At 42.9% G+C, this 17412-nt stretch overlaps 1 protein-coding gene across 2 annotated transcripts; it reads right to left on the reverse strand.

The window, feature by feature from the left end:
* Nucleotides 1-1060: 1060 nt before the first annotated feature.
* Nucleotides 1061-17370, reverse strand: TSACC (TSSK6 activating cochaperone). Of its 2 annotated transcripts, XM_082457480.1 has the most exons (6): nucleotides 17258-17370; nucleotides 12853-12975; nucleotides 12396-12683; nucleotides 11321-11903; nucleotides 6398-6449; nucleotides 1061-4571 (listed from the first exon to the last, which is right to left on the reverse strand). In XM_082457480.1, exons 3-4 carry the CDS (start codon nucleotides 12400-12402, stop codon nucleotides 11686-11688), a joined length of 225 nt encoding a protein of 74 aa, XP_082313606.1. In that variant the 5' UTR covers nucleotides 12403-12683; nucleotides 12853-12975; nucleotides 17258-17370; the 3' UTR covers nucleotides 1061-4571; nucleotides 6398-6449; nucleotides 11321-11685. The 2 variants fall into 2 exon arrangements, 1 of the variants encoding a protein (XP_082313606.1); XR_014262358.1 differs by lacking the exon at nucleotides 12396-12683 and having other exon boundaries at nucleotides 11862-11903.
* Between the last annotated feature and the right edge of the window lie 42 nt (nucleotides 17371-17412).

Genomic DNA, 17412 nt, shown 5'->3' on the forward strand with positions numbered 1-17412 from the left:
AGGGAAAACCAAAACCCTGTGTCAGAGGAAGCCCACAGCAGAGGGCTTATTTGCAGGGAGGTAGTTTAGCACTCCGCGCTGGAGATTCTGGATGAGACTAGAAGGCTGTGAGGATCCCAGGGTTTCCATCCGTCAATTCCACCCCACCCCCTCTGCCCCAGTGTAGAAGAGAAGGAGGGACCCAGGCTCCACACAGAGATTTTTCTCCGGGCCTTTCTCTTGGCCTCAGAGCAATTAGAAAGGCCCCAGAACCCAAAAAGGAATCAAGCCCTGGAGAGGAAGTAATGGCAAAATCTAGGATCTCTAGAATACACAGTCAGGTAAGAAGGAAGAAGAACAGTAGTTAGTGAAATCTCAGCCCCATTGAGGGGAAAGTCAGGAGGAGACGGACACTGGGGGAATGCCGCTCAGGCACACCAGCCATTTTCCTTCTCCCATACCCCTCCGTGCAGTTCCCTCTGAGACACTGTCATGAGGATGTCCCAAAGGCACTATCACATGTTATAACAGGCACCTATTCTGTAAATTCTCTGGACCCTACCTCTTGCTCCACCTAATGCTGCGGTGACAGTTTCATACAAGCTTCAACCAGCTAAGTGCAGGTACAACCTCTCAGTGTCTCTCCTTGGAATCTGTGCCACCCCTCCCATTTATTGCCCTGGGGCTTCTTTGCAAGAACCTACAAAGACTTATGCATGTGCAAACTGGAAGCATGGGGGTGCTAGGGACTGAATGTAGCCTCCCAAAATTCTAAACTGAAACTGAAACTCTAAGTTGAAACTGAAACTCTAAACTCTACCCCCTCAAGGTGATGGTATTAGGAGGTGGGACATTGGGAGTTGATTAGGTCATGAGGGTGGAGCCCCCATGAACGGGATTAGTGCTCTTAAAAAGGGACCCCAGAGAGCTCTAACACCCTCTTTTCACCATGTGAGGATACAAGAAGTTGGAAGAGGACCCTCACCAGAACTCGACCAGGCTGGCACCCTGATCTTAGACTTCCAGCCTCCAGAACTATGAGATTAAATTTGTTATTTATAAGCCACTCAGTATACGGTACTTTGTTTTTTTGTTTTTTGTTTTTTTATTGAAGTATAACTGACTTACAATATTATATTAGTGTCAGGTGTACAACATAGTGATTCGATTTGTATTTTATTTTATTTTGTTTTGTTTTGTTTTTTTGGCCACACTGTGTGACTTGCGGGATCTTAGTTCTCTGACCACGGATGGAACCCAGGCCCTCGGCACTGAGAGCATGGAGTCCTAACCACTGGACTGCCAGGGAATTCTCTCGGTATCTTTATACATTACAAAATGATCACCACTATGGTACTTTGTTACAGGATCCCAGACTAAGACAGGGAGTTAACAATAGTGGGGCACTCTTGTCCAGCAGGGGTCAGGAGCCAATAGATACATTTCCCCTTTTCATTACCTCTTTTCATTTCATTTCATTTCTCAGAAATGGTTCTGAGATCCATTTCATGAGGCTCCTCAAAAGGTCCTGTGGGATTGAGCATGAGTCACCTGTAGTGGTGGCCAACTGAATGATGCATCTTTATATCATCTTTCCCTTCTTCCCTGTCCACTCCGCTTGTTCTGCGTACCTTCTCTCTGGATCGCATTCCCAAATAAACTACCTGCATGAAAACACTTGATTCAGGCTTTGCTTTTGGGAGAAACTGGCTAAAACAACTGGTTCCAGACTAGAATGAAGACTATCAGGATGGGATTTTGGAGCCGGATCACTTTTTAGTAAGATGGCAAAAAGGATTCCATTGTTGGTAATTCCTGGTGTATTATAGCATCAAATAACTAAGATTCTCACCCGTGGTGGACTGGGATGTGGTAAAAGGTGAAGTGCTGGCATTTGTGATAGCTATGACCCTTTAATGGCATGGGGGCAATGGTAACTATAAGGGTTGGCTGGCTTTTAACTGCTTTGGAAGCCTTCAAAAAAAAGAAAATTATAGGCTCAGGTCAACCAACTAACAACTCAAGGCATACCACGAAAGTCAGAGAGCCTCTTTGGCAATGTCTAAGGAGACTCTCATCTAAGTTGCAGGGCAGACAGTGAGAAAATCAGATATGGGATCTAACTGAGGGTAGCAGAACAGCAAAGGAGACTGAATGCACAGCACCAACAGGTCTCCTATATCAAACTCAGGACCCTGATAGGAAAAGAGTAAGACTCAAAGACCTGGAATGAGACATCTGTGCACATGAACCTGAGAATTCTGAACCTCCAGCTTCATCTGAACACTCCAGGTCAGCAGAAGCAACCCTCTCCCCTTGCAGAGATTAGCACCACCATCAAATACTTAAAGGATACAGGGATGGTAGTTTCGTTGGGATAAAGTGATGGATACATAAGGGTTCATATACTATTCATTTGTCTGGCTCTTGCAGAAGCCAGAGTGGATGATAATGGGTTACCATAAATTTAACCACATGGTTGCCCCAATCATAGCTGCCATACTGAACGTGGTATATTTACTGGCCAGCTTCTAGCATCGATATGTGACTATTGGTCTGGCAAGTGTGTTCTCTATCCTCCTTGGTAAGGATGGTTTAAAGCAATTTGCCTTTATATAAGAAGGACAGCAATACACAATCACTGTCTCGCCATAAGATCACGCTAACCCTCCTGTTCTCTAACCAATAGAGTCTGCAGGGAACTCAACTGTCTTGACACGCTGCCCAACATATGCCAGTCCACTCCATTGATGATTTACTAATTGGACTTGACGATCATGAAGTGGTAAGTAGTTTAGTAAGACTATAAGATTCAGGCTCCTGACTGTATGGCTGTTAGTGTGACTGACGCCATCTTGGGCCCTTACAGTTTCTCCTGACCTTTCGCTGACCCTACCCAGGACTGTAGTGTGCAGTGAATCACTTCTCTGTCATCAAGGGCTTTGTAGTTAATAGATATTGCCTAATAATCATTCGGACTAGGTAGCCTCTATGCTCTGTTAGTCCCCAAACAATGATGAAAAACCTTCCCTGACGCATTCCCAGTGCCCACAGGACTAGTTACCCATTCACAAACCTTAACTTAGGAATGTACGTCCTGTTTCCAAGCACCTACCCCCACACCCTAGGTTAACTATAAAATTATCCCAATGGCCCCTCTGCGGTATGGAAAGCAGCTCGATCCCAATCCCACCCACTGATCTACTGATTATATGGAGCTGCCTCGTTTTTCAGTCTCAAGATGCCTTCTCAGTTTGGTGCGTGCTTTTCATTCCCTCTGTCCTCCAACACCGCAACATTGAAGAAATTTTTAGGGATCCAATAATCTGAGGTATGCCAGAACATCTCCCCTAAAGTGAAGGACAAATAGTTGCATTTTGTATCCCCTACCACTAAGAAGAATGGTAACTGGCAGAACTCTTTAGATTTTGGAGGCAACATATCCCATACGTGGGAATATTGCTCCAAACCATTTATTAGGTGACCTGAAGGGCTATCAGTTTTGAGTGGGGTTCAAAGCAAGAGAGAGCTCTATGGCATGTCCAGGCTATGACTGAAGCTGTCCTGCCACTAAAGCCACATGACACAAAAAAACACAATGAATCCAAAGGTCTCTACAGTGGATTAGAACATTGTAGAGAGTCTCTAAAAAGCCCCAATAGGAGGGCTGTAACACAGACTCAGGGTTCTGGAGCCAAACTCTGCCTACTGTGAAAGAGAATGTTATCATTTGAAAAATGGGCTACAGGGCTTGGGCACAGACCCAGCACTGACTATGGGACATCGAGTGACTATTCAGCCATAGCTACTCATCTTGACTGGGTATTATCAGATCTACTGAGTCATAAGATTGGGAGGGCACAGCAGCAATCCACTGTACAATGGGAAAATGGCATATTTGGGATTCGGCCGGAGCAGATCCAAAAGACCCATGCTAATTACATCAACTGGTGGTCCAGACTGTCTATGTCCTTTGCTCCAGTGCTTTTCCCTCAACTCATATCCTATGGCCTAATGGGAAACTTTCCAAGACCAACTGACAGAGGAACAAAAACCCAGGTCTGATTTTGAACACTTCCTGTATATTTGATATTAAGGTATTACTGCTATTTTCAAGTGTAATAATAATGTTGTCATTTTTCAAAAGCATTTATCTTTTAGTGATACATACTAAAATATTTACAGTGAAATTATGTAATGTATGCAACTTGTTTAAAATATCATGAGAGGGGAAATGAATGGCCATGGTTAAGCCTGAGTTAGGGATAGATGGGAGTTCATATACTATTCTATTTACTTATGTGTATGTTCTAAGTTCTCTGTAAATCAAAGTTAAAAACAACAACTCAGTCTGGTCCAGAGATGGGTCAACATGATACACTGTGGTTAGCTGTAAATGGGCTGCTGCTGTATCACAGCCTTACTCAGGGGTGGCTTTAAAAGACACCATGGAGGGAGATCCTTCCCGGACCAGAGCCTTGAGCATCGCACCTAGCCAGTCGTTTACTTTGTATGGCAGAAGTGGCCTGAGGTCGAGTATACGTGGAGTTCTGGACAGTAGTGATGAATGGCTTGGCTGGTTGATCAGGGGCCTGGAAGGAGAAAGATTGGAAAATCAGAGACAAGGAAGTACGGGAAAGCAAATATTGGTGGAAAATTTGGGAAAATAATTAAAGTAACTTTTGTTTCTAGTAATCAAATTATGTTCCTAACAGTGAAAGAAGGGTAATTTGGCTCTTTCATTCTTGAAGATGTTTTCATCTAACACTACCTTAGCCTTTCCAATCAAAGCTAAGGACAGCAGAGCCTGAGAGTAGCTCTTCCTCTCACGGAACTCTTAGCCTTGTGGTGCCCAGAGCTCTATTCTCTGCCTCTTCATTCTCTAGGTGATCTCCTCCAGTTTTGTGGCTTTCAATATCATTAATATACTGATGTCTACGGAATTTTTATCTCCTCCCAAGCCTCCCCCATGAATTTAAGTCATGTATCTAACTGCCTGGTGGACATTTCCACTTAAATACATATCAAGCATCACAAATCTAACACAGTCAGAACCTTGCTTCTGCATCCACCCTTTCCTATTCCTCCCCCAGGCTTCTCCATCTCATAAATGACAACTCTATCATTCCAGCTGTTCAGGTCAAAAATCTAGCATCATCCTTGACTTCTCTTTCTCTCATACATCGTATCCATCCATCACCAAATCCTGAGACCTATACCTTCAAAATATATTCAGACTCTAAACATTTTTCACCACCTCCGTAGCTACGACCCTGGTCCAAGCCGCCTTCACCTCTTGCTCGGATTATTAAAATAATCTCCTCCTCCTCCCTTGCCTCTATACAATCTATTCTCAACACAGGAGCTAGAGTCACCCTGTCAAAATAAATGTATTTCTGATCACATGACTCTTCACAATCCTCCAATGGTTTCCCATTTCACTCAGAGTAAAAACCAAAGTCCTGGGCTTCCCTGGTGGCGCAGTGGATAAGAATCTTCCTGCCAATGCAGGGGACACAGGTTCGATCCCTGGTCCGGGAAGATCCCACATGCCGCGGAGCAACTAAGCCCGTGCGCCACAACTACTGAGCCTGCACTCTAGAGCCCACGTGCCACAACTACTGAAGCCCTTGCGCCACAACTACTGAAGCCCGAGCGCCTAGAGCCTGTGCTCCACAACAACAGAAGCCACTGCAATGAGAAGCCCGCGCACCGCAATGAACAGTAGTCCCCACTCGCTGCAACTAGAGAAAGCCTGCGCGCATCAACGAAGACCCAACGCAGCCAAAAATAAATAAATAAATAAAAATTAAAAAAAAAAAAAGCCAATGTCCTTAAAATATCCTGCAGTGCCCTACACATCATCTGGGATTCTCATCACCTCTCTGATCTCACCTCCTTCCACTCTTCCTTGCAGTCACGCCATTGCAAATATCTTGACCTGTTTGTTCTTCCAGAATTCCAGGCACGCCTCATGGCCTTTGCACTTTCTGTTCCCTTGGTCTGGAATGTTCTACTCCTATATGGCTCATTCCCTCTCTACCTTCAGGTCTCCGCTCAAATGCTACTTTCTCAGTAAGGCTTCCCTTACCTCCCACAATCTCCCCCTTCCCCCCATTACACTACACCAAGGGTTTTCACAGTGTTGGTTTCAGGACCCCTTTACACTCTTAAAAATTGAGGACCCCAAACAGCTTTTGTTTATATGGGTTATATCTCTCTATATTTACTTTGTTAGAAATTAGAACATTTAAAAATATTCATGTATTCATTTAAAAACAATAGCAACCGCATGTTAACAAATATTTTTAATAAAAATAACTATAATATCCAAAACAAAATTAGCGAGAGCACTATTTACATTTTTACAAATCTCTTTAATGTCTGGCTTAATAGAAAAATAACTGGATTCTCATACCTGTATCCAATCTGTTGTGATGTCACATCCATGTAGCCTCTGGAAAACCCCACTGTATACACATGAGAGAATGAGAATGAAGGCAAATAATGTCTTAGTATTACTTACTACAAAAATTGTCTTGACCTCAAGGATCCCCTAAAAGGGTTTTAGGAACACTCAGGAGTCCCTGGCCCCATTTGCAGAACTGTGTACTACACTATATTTTAATAGTTCTTATTGTCATCCAACATAACTATGTATTTACTTGTTTTCTTACTGTCAGTCTCCCTGCACTAAAATGAAAACTCCATGAGATGGAGACTTTGTTCTGTCCACTGCTCTATTCCCAGCTCCAAGGTCAGTGCCTGCCACATGAGAGGCACCCAGTAAATGAATGAATGAAGAAATGAAGAAAAAAGGAAAAACAAATGTTATCATTTTTAGGATTATCTCATCACGAAGAATGCAGTGATGCTGTAAAACACCTCATTTTTAAAACAATTCCATTGATGAATTTATCCTGGAGTCTCAAGTACCTATCACCCAGATAAGACAATTAACTACCTATGATCAATTTTATTTCATCCACACCCCAACCCAGCCCCCTCTACCAAGGTTCTTTCGAGGCAAACCACAGACATCATCTGTATATGTTTCTGTATGTATCTCTAAACATGAGGACCCTTATTTTCAACATTTTATTATGAAAATATTCAAACATATATTATAGTTGAAATTTTTCCAGTGAAAACTCATGGATAACCAATACCTAAACTCAACCATAACATTTTATTCTATTTATCGTGTAATTATCTATCCATCTTTCCAACTATTTTTTTTTTTGATGCATTTCAGAGTGAGTTGCAGACATCAGTATACTTCACCCCTAAACCTTCTGTATGCATATCATTAACTAGAGGTCAATATTTGTTTACAGTTTCTTTTGGCTGTGTTGGGTCTTCGTTTCTGTGCGAGGGCTTTCTCTAGTTGCGGCAAGCGGGGGCCACTCTTCATCACGGTGCGCGGGCCTCTCACTATCGCGGCCTCTCTTGTTGCAGAGCACAGGCTCCAGACACGCAGGCTCAGTAGTTGTGGCTCACGGGCCCAGTTGCTCCGCGGCATGTGGGATCTTCCCAGACCAGGGCTCGAACCCATGTCCCCTGCACTGGCAGGCGGATTCTCAACCACTGCACCACCAGGGAAGCCCCTACAGTTTCTTCTTAAGGTAAAATTTACATCCGATGAAACGTACATATCTTAAGTGTACCATTTGATGAGTTTTGACAAATGCATACTTTTATGTAACCCAAACCCTATATCAAAATATAGAGCCATCAACCAGAAAGTTCCCTCTGCCCCTTCCCAGTCAATTCTCATTCCCACTCCATCCCCAGAGGCAACTGTTGTTTTTAGTTTTTTTCCATCATATATTAACATTGTGTGTTCTAGAGGTTCAAATAAATGGAATGGTACAATGTGTGCTCTTTTCTGCAAGATGCCTATCACTTAATGTAATGTTTTTGAGATTCACTCATGTTGTTGAATGTATCAGTAGTTTGTTCCTTTTTATTGCTAAGTAGCACTCCATTGCTTGAATATAACATTTTATCCTAACCTATCTATCATTATGAAATGTTCCTCTTTATCCCTAGCAGTACAATTTGTCGTTTTTTTCTTTTTCTTTTTGGCTGTGTTGGCTCTTTGTTGCTGCGCACGGGCTTTCTCTAGTTGCGGCGAGAGGGAGCTACTCTTCATTGCGGTGCGCAGGCTTCTCATTGCAGTGGCAGGAAGAACCGACATCTTTACAAGATTGAGTCTTCCTTGGGACTTCCCTGGCAGTCCAGTGGTTAAGAATCCGTGCTTCCACTGCAGGGGGCGTGGGTTCCATCCCTGGTCAGGGAACTAAGATCCTGCATGCTGGGCAGTGTGGACCAAAAAAAAAAGAAAAAGGTTGAGTCTTCCTATCCATGAACATGGAATATGTTTTCATTAAGCGTGACTATAAATTTTTTTATTGAATATATTTGACAAATAACATAGTGTGTATTTAAGGTGTACCGTGTGTTATTTTGATATATTTATATTTTGTAATATAATTGCTGTTGTAGTGATACTTACCACATTACATAATTATAGTACAATATTGTTGTCTAAATTCATTATATGGTGCATTAAGACTATGGCTTACAACTACTGAGCCCACGTGCCACAACTACTGAAGCCCGCGTGCCTGGAGCCTGTGCTCCGCAACGAGAGAAGCCACCACAGTGAGAGGCCCGCGCACCGCAACGAAGAGTGGCCTCCGCTCACCGCAGCTAGAGAAAGCCCCGCGCGCAGCAACAAAGACCTAACACAGCCAAAAATAAATAAATAAAATAAATAAATTTATAAAAAAAAAAAAAAGACTATGGCTTATTTACTACTTGTTGCAAGTTTGTACCCTTAAACAACATTACTTTTTTATTCCCCCACCCCCATCCCCTGAAAACTACCATTTTACTTTGCTTTTCTTTTTTGACTTTTTTAGATTCCACATATAAGTGATATCATACAGTACTTGTCTTTCTCTATCTGACTTATCTCACTTAGCATAATGTGCTCAAGGTCTATCCATGTTGTCACAAATGGCAGGATATCCTCTTTTCTCATGGCTGAATAATACTCCACTGTGTATACATACCACATCGTTTTTATCCATTCATCCTCTGATGGGCATTTAGGTGGTTTCCATACCTTGGCTATTGCAAATACTGCAATAAACATGGAAGTGCATTTACCTCTTCGAAATACTGTTTTCATTTCCTTTGGGTATATACCCAGTAGTAGAATGCTGGATCATATGGCAGATATATTTTTAATTTTTTGAGGAATCTCCATATTGTTTTCCATAGTGGCTGGACCAATTTACATTCCCACCAACAGGATATAAGGGTTCCCTTGTCACCACATCCTCACCAGCAACTGTTGTCTTTTGTCTTCTTGATGACAGCCATTCTAGTGGGAGCATGACTCTTAAATTTTAGGTGTGAATGGAGAGATCACCGGCTAAGGGAAGAGGGGACCCCATTCAGACTTTATTCAAAAATTGCATTCTGGGGACTCCCCTGGTGGCGCAGTGGTTAAGAATCCACCTGCCACTTCAGGGTACACGGGTTCGAGCCCTGGTCCGGGAAGATCCCACATGCCACAGAACAACTAAGCCCATGCACCACAACTTCTGAGCCTGTGCTCTAGGGCCTGTGAGCCACAACTACTGAGGCCTGAGCGCCCTAGAGCCTGTGTGCTGCAACTACTGAGCCCACATGCTGCAACTACTGAAGGCCATGTGCCTAGAGCCTGTGCTCCGCAACAAGAGAAGCCAATGCAATGAGAAGCCCGCAAACCACAACGAAGAGTAGTCCCTGCTTGCCACAACTAGAGAAAGCCCGCACGCAGCAACGAAGACCCAACACGGCCAAAAAATAAATAAATAAAAATAAAAATGAAAAAAAAAATGTTAAAAAAAATAAAATAAAAATGTTAAAAAATGAAAAAAAGTTAAAAAAATGAAAAAAAATTGTTCAAAAAAATTGCATTTTGATGAGGATGAGATGATGAAATAAACATACTTCCAGACATAACTTATCCTTCCTTTTTCCAAGCAGTTTGGTCTAAACTTATCCACAAATATCTTTGCAAAATTATTTAAATTATTTCTTTCTCTTTCTCCATGGATAATAGCTTAATCAGAATTTTTTCAATGCCCAACCCCAATTCCTCAAGCTTCATTTCAGCCTTATTCCTGCTCAGTCCTCTTTAATTATACAGAATAAAGAAGTCTCTCTGAAAAACCCTTCAAAGAGTTGAAGCCAATGTGAAGTCCTCTTCTCAATCACTGCTTTCTCACTTCCTCCTCATCTCTGTCTTCAAGCCTAACTCTCCTTTCATCTTCTCCACATTCCACGGGAAAATAAACCTCTGGAAAAAGGACCCAGTCTCAATCTCAAGAATAATTTGCCAACACATCTGTAAAAGAAAGTGGTGACTAATGTGGCTCAAATGGCTAAGCCAAACTCAGGTGTCCCCTTCTCAAACACTGAAAACTTATGGCTGGACTTGAACCCTCGTTAAAGCTAAACTGACTTCCCAACTTAGAAATTTCAGGATGCAGTCTCTTGGTGTTTCAAGCTCAAGACTAGTCCTTCTCTGTAATTTAGCTCAGATTTACCCATTGCCTGTCTTTATTTCTAAACCCTTTATCCAGATCCTGGTAGTTTTGTATCAGATTACTATTATTAATTAGTGCAGGCCTCTCCACTTCCATTCTCCCTTCACCCCAAAATGTTCTACCCATTATATGTGCCTTGCTGCTATTTGAAAGCCTCCAATTGCTCTCTAGTGCTTCAAATAAAATCAGAGCTGGGACTTCCCTGGTGGCACAGTGATTAAGAATCCGCCTGCCAATGCAGGGGACACGGGTTCAAGCCCTGGTCCGGGAATATCCCACATGCCATGGAGCACCTAAGCCCGTGTGCAACAGCTACTGAGCCTGAGCTCTAGAGCCCGCGAGCCACAACTACTAAAGCCCACGCACCTAGAGCCCGTGCTCTGCAACAAGAGAAGCCACTGCAATGAGAAGACCGTGCACCGCAACGAAGAGTAGCCCCTGTTCACCGCAACTAGAGAAAGCCCGTATGCAGCAACAAAGACCCAACGCAGCCAAAAATAAATAAATAAATAAAATAAATTTTTTAAAAACAGAATGAAAATCAGAGCTTCTAACAGTTGTTACCGGAATAATTCCCCAGGGAAAGCTGCTCTGTCTGTTCTCAGCTGTTCTACATTGTGACTCATATCCTATACTCTGGGCATAAAAAACCCTCTTATCCTAATTCTTGATGACTTATTCTCCTACCTCTAGGTCTTTGTCCAAGCTTCCCAACTGACATGGAACTACCTTACTTCATCTGTCCATGTCATCCAACGCAGCTCCTTCATCAAGTGGCACCACTTCCTCCAGCAAGATTCCACGATTGGTCCAGTATCCTACTAACCTCTATCTCCAAACTTCCATTCCCCCTCAGAGTACCACTAAATTTTACAATGAATTTTTTTCTTATCTGCCTCGTTAGATAGTAAATCCCCCAAAACTCTCTCTTCTGTAATATGTATCCCCACGTGCCTTGTATAGTGCTTTGCACTCAATGAGCACTTACTATGAACTTGTGAACTAACCAACTACTTATAGAATATATATGCCCAGATTCCACCAAGGGTTTACTGGGAAGAGAGTAGGGAAAACATACACAATAACTTTGTTCCACAATTCATTTACTGAATTGGGGCAGGTGATTTAACAACAGATTGCAAGATAAGGTTGGGAGAGAAGAGTTCTGGCTTTCTCTCCCAGGAGCCAGTTGTGTCATGGATGCTTGTAAATTTTCAAAAATAGCCATCTGTTGTTGGGCAAGCTGGGTTTCAAGCTGGAGACTGGCATACATACATTCTAGGAGTCCTAGGCATTCCTTGGGCTTGTGGTCAATTCCTGAAGGAAGAGCAATGGAGGTGCAAAGGAGACAAAAGAGAGATTTTATAATTGTACTGAGGTGGGAAGGGCTCTAATAAGATGACCGCTCTAATCTTTCTGGGCACAACTCAACCCAGATGCAGCTGTGCTCAGCTGTCACCTTCTCCATGAAGCCTACCTGGCCATCCTATTTGAAACCAATCCACTGGAACTTATTACCCACTCTCTTGCTTTATTTTTCCCTTAGTACTTATGATTATTTGGCATATTTTGTAATTAGTTACGTAATTGTTTTTAATTGTAATTAGTTATGTAATCCCCCTTCTAGAATGTAAGCTCCAGGAAGGCATAGATTTTTGTCTGATTTGTTCACTAGTGTGTCCCTGGCACCTAGAACAGTACCTGGCGCGTAAGTGTTCAACAAATATTTGATGAGTGAATGAAATGGTCTGAGAGTGAGGCCTAACTTCCCTTTCAAGAGCTCAGGGGATGCCTCAGCATTCTTCTTACCTGACATAGTAAGGTCATCAGCAGTGACCCAAAGTTCTTCCTGTTGTCTAACTTTGACCAGTCTCGCTGAAATCAATTCTTTTTCTAATGTTTTCAACTACATTATCTGCATCCAGCTCTTAGTTAACCTTGGTAGTTATTTATCCATTGTTTGTGTATTTATTGGTCTTGACTTCTTTGTTAAACTCTGAGGTCCTCAAAAACAGGACTCATGACTGTCTAGTGCGCTGTTTGGCTTCCCACAGGTATGCTAAATACCCACTGATTTCGCCATGGGAGGATGAATAACTGAAATGCAAAGAAACTGAGCTAACTGTTACTATTTCCTTCCCTGGCCACTTTTCAACTAACATTACTAGCAAGCAATAAAATTTTCAGCCAGCTCCAGCCACCTCCTCCATATAACCTTTCCCCCTGCTGAGTCCATTTGGGAAATCCACCCTGCATCCTTCCTTACCTGAGGACAGCTTTGTTGCCGGGATTTTCAGGCAAGTGGCTGGTGGGGAACTTGCTTGAAGATTAATAAAGCTGGGGGTGGGTTTGGCTCAACAAAGAGGCACAGCATTATCTTCCTCTTTGGCTGGAACAAAATCAGAGGCAACTAAGTCAGAGTTCATTCCGACAAGGGACAGCCTAATTAGATCCCTGCGTCTGGTCTATGAATGCAAGTGCTGAGATCCTGGCCTGAATATCTTCAAAGAAAGTTATATAAGACAAAAGAGAAACCATAGTGGGACTAAGGGAAACCAAGCAGGGTTGGGATAAGCTAAAATCTAATTTGCTTATATTCTGCAAGTTCTTATTGATCTGTGCTACATGCTGACTACTGTGCTGAATGTTAGGGCATACACAAGACATCTAAGACATGGTTTCTTAGGTGTTTAATACCTACTTAGGGAGACGAATCAGACACTGGTGAAATGGTGATATAACAACACAGGACATAAACAATGAGTCTGACAGCCTCGGGTGAAAGTAAGTCCTTTTATCTTTTAGTTATACTAAGATGTGAATAAATGTAAAAATGAATGTTTTTGAAATGGGGTAAGATATCAATATGAGTACAACAGTCAAAGAAGACTCCAGGCAGGTGGAGGATATCTATTGGACCTTGAAAACAGGAAGCTTTGGATAAGTGGAAAAGATATTTCAAGTGGGAGAAAAAAAAGATGGCATGAGCAAAGGCAAGGAAGCAAGAATATGGCTAGAAGGATGAGGAGCCCTAAGAAAGTGGCCAGAATTAGAGGGTGGAGAGTGGGAAAGCAGGATGGGTCATGGAAGACCCTTTCCAATAGCAAATCTGAGACTGTCTCAGAAAGTCACTGAGCCTTTTAGGATTAGAAAATATCATAAAATTTTTACTTTAATTAATCCACTGGGATTAAAATGGGTTGGACATGGAAGTTCTCAAAGGGGAAAACAGATTACCTTTGGCAAAAATAGTTACGTTAGAAGGAAAATTTGATTTGTAGGGAGAAAACCATGAGTCCTATAGGAGACATATGTTATTTCTGTCTACTGAGCAACGCTTGCTCTGGAAAACTACTCTTTCCCCAGATTCCAGGTCATACATACATCAGGCGCCTCTCCATATTCCAACGGGAAAAGGCATGTGACCCAATTCAGGGCAATCATGGTTTCCTATCTCCCTTGGCAACTTTGACTGATTGAAGGGATAAGCACATGAGGCAAACTGGGCCAGTCATTCCTTGGGATTGATATATAGATTCTGTGTCAAAGCTTGCTTTCCTCTGATTTGCTGTGCTAGGAAGATGTAAATTTGGGGTCAATGAAAGCTACTGAGTTTGGCTAGCATGCTATGAGAAGCAGATCCAAGCAAGAGATTAGAGAGGAGAGAGTGCAGGAGAAAGATGGAGAGATGGGCAGATAGCTACAGGCACTGAATCCCCAGTTCCAGTCCCTGTGGTACTGGTAGCTCTTCTTCCTATTCTCTGACTACCTCAGCAACCTCCCAATTGCACAAGCCTCTGAATTTCCTTTCTCACTCAAGGGAATCTGAGTTGGGGTAATGTCATATTAACATAAATCACATTTTGGACATATTGGATCTGAGGTGAGACAAGACAGTCCAAATAGAAATGCCTAGAAAAACAGCCAGAGAGAAGGCACTGAGCTCAGGTGAAGGGTCAAACTGCCAGGCCAGTCACAAAGAGGTGATGAAGGAACTGCAAAAATACATTAGCTCTCCAAGGTCAAAAACTGTGAGAGAAAACTGGACCTTTGGGGAACTCCTCCTCAGGAGTTTGGAAGATGAAAAGGAAGTGGCAAAGTAGCCGGGGAAGCAATGGATGGAAAGGCAGAGCAGCTGGTTCTATGAAAGAATTAAAGGGGTTGAGACAGTGGGGAATCCATTATTCACTATCATAATGAGATCAAAAAAGGATAAAAAATTGAATTCATTCATTCATACACATAAGAGACAGTTAAGTGCTTGCATGTATCAGCCACTGAAGATACCACAGTGAGCTAAACAGACATGGTTGCTATTCTCATGGAACTGACAGTATTGCAGTTTAGACAGTCATTAAGTGATCAAGCACCATCAGTTACTCTTGGTGAGGGAAATCCATTTTTTTGCCCTGGGTTTGTGGATTTTTCTGAGCCCTACTGTAGGTCTTCCATCTTCTCCTCGCTCCTGCTCCAGAGTCATCATTTCATTTGATGGCTCACTCAGCATGGTAAGGAGCTAGAAGGTGAAACTCAGGCCTCAAGATTCTTCTCACCATTTGAAAAATTTGTGAACTTCCATGCGAAAGCACTTCTCATTTGGGCCCTTCCTAGGTGTATGAGGATGCATTTTCTACTGAACTGTAAGGTTTGAAGAGTTACACACAATCCATACTAAAGGAACCATATTTCTGACTAGACCACGTATAATAGAGGATGAGGTTGGGGAGCAGCCGAAGGAAGGAGAACAGAGAAAATAATAAAAGGTGATTTACATACAGTATCTTATATATTTCTCATAATGACCTTATGAAGTAGGTAGCTTTATCCACATTTTTTTGAGAAAACTTAAGTTAGGAAATTTGCTCAAGATTCCACAATTAGTATGTGGCAATGGCGGAATCAAATCCAGGCCTACAGACTCCAAAGTCATGCTCCTTACCACTGCACAATATAATCTGTGAAAAGAGCTAGTTCATTTATGTTCAAGTTATGACAGAGCAGGCCTCTCAGATAAAGTAAGCTACCCCACCTAACAGTTAAGTGAATAGGCTCTGGAGTCAGATGGTCTCAGGCACTTCCCTGGCCACCAGTGGGACTATCCCACTCAGTCTGAGTATCTGTTCACTCTAGCCAACAATATGTCTTCTGTTCTAAGTATTAAGAGGAGATACAAAGTAATAATTAATATATTCATTCAACATATAATTATTGAGCATCTGGGACTTTCCTGTTGGCACAGTGGTTAAGAATCCGCCTGCCAATGCAGGGGACACAGGCTCAAGCCCTGGTTGGGGAAGATCCCACATGCCGCAGAGCAGCTAAGCCCGTGCGCCATAACCACTGAGCCTGCGCTCTAGAGCCCGTGAGCCACAACTACTAAGCCCACGTGCCTAGAGTCCCTGCTCTGCAACAAGAGAAGCCACAGCAATGAGAAGCCCGCGCATGACAACGAAAAGCAGCCGCCGCTCACCACCAACTAGAGAAAGCCTGTCCGCAGCAATTAAGACCCAAAGTAGCCAAAAATAAATTTAAAAATTTATTAAAATATATTAAAAAAATTATTGAGCATCTATTATTTAACAGATTCAGTTCTAGCCACTGGGAATACAGGAATGTTCCCATTTAGTGGGAAATGCAGAGCAAATACAAATACTTTCCAATTAAATAAGTAACAGGAAAAAACATACATACAACTAGCTTCATTTTCCCAAAAGCTGAGCAATTAAGGAGGCCTGGTTTTAAGGGAGAAAAAGCAGGGCCTCTGACACACACCTCTTCTGTTAGTAGGATGACTAGAATTCTGCTCCATCTGAACACCAACGGGTGTGGTGCCTGGGAAAGAATCACATGACCACCGACAACCCATGCTATTATTTCACTATTAACAACTTCATAAGTTCTCCCCAGCAGAGCTCAGGCTGTTCCAATTTGGTGAGGAAAAAATGTGAAAGGGTGTACTGTTCTATCTCGTGGCCAAATATAAGTAATTGTTCTTGAATTGATCTTGGTCTCACAGCCCTTTCATTAGTTTGGAAAACATGTTTCTAGTAGTACTGCAGCCTTTTTTCCTGGACAAAATAGTACTGTAACCATGCCCAAACCTTAACAGTCTCCTATGAACGGGCAAATATTCTGTGTTCTCTCATCGTTTTAATTTCTGTAATATCCGTCCTTTTCTTGTCTTGTAAGGTAATTTAAAAACTCTGGCTCCCCAACATCTCTAATGCACCGGGAGATGAGGAGGGCAGAGGAGGGAATAGGAGTGGAGAAAGAAAATCTGAGAGCACTACAGGGAACAGTTGAAAAAGTGTTTTAGATAGGATAACTCGGGGAAAAAGTAAGCCATCACCCTCCGGTACCGCTCACAGCCTCAGCAGAACACATTTGCCTAAGAAGGTAAAGGTCCACGCACAGCAATGAGTCAGAAGCAATAAACCACAATTCCCAGCGTGCCCGGAAGAACAGTTACCGCCCAGCCCAGTCCGATCGGACTACAACTCCCATTTCACCCCGCATCAAACCGGCCGGGTCTCCCCGCAACTGCCGGTTTAAGCCCCGCCCCTCTATCCCTCCTGGTTGCTAAGGCTGGAACGAAAGCGTGGAAACTGTCACGCCTTTCTTGACCTTCGGGACCCGAGAGGAGCTGAGACGCAAGAGTTTAAGGACCTCACCTGCGGTGTTACTCGAAAGCCTCAACCCCAGCAACCACCCTTGTAGTTGATACACATGCGCAGTGCCATGCCGGCCAACTGCCCGAGCCTTGGCGCTTGCGCGGAGGTTCGCGCTGCACGCGGTCGGGAGCGGCCACCCTATTGCGCAAGCGTCT

The sequence above is a fragment of the Balaenoptera physalus genome (genome assembly GCF_965194825.1).
Source record: "Balaenoptera physalus genome assembly, chromosome: 1".
NCBI classification, from domain to species: domain Eukaryota; kingdom Metazoa; phylum Chordata; class Mammalia; order Artiodactyla; family Balaenopteridae; genus Balaenoptera; species Balaenoptera physalus.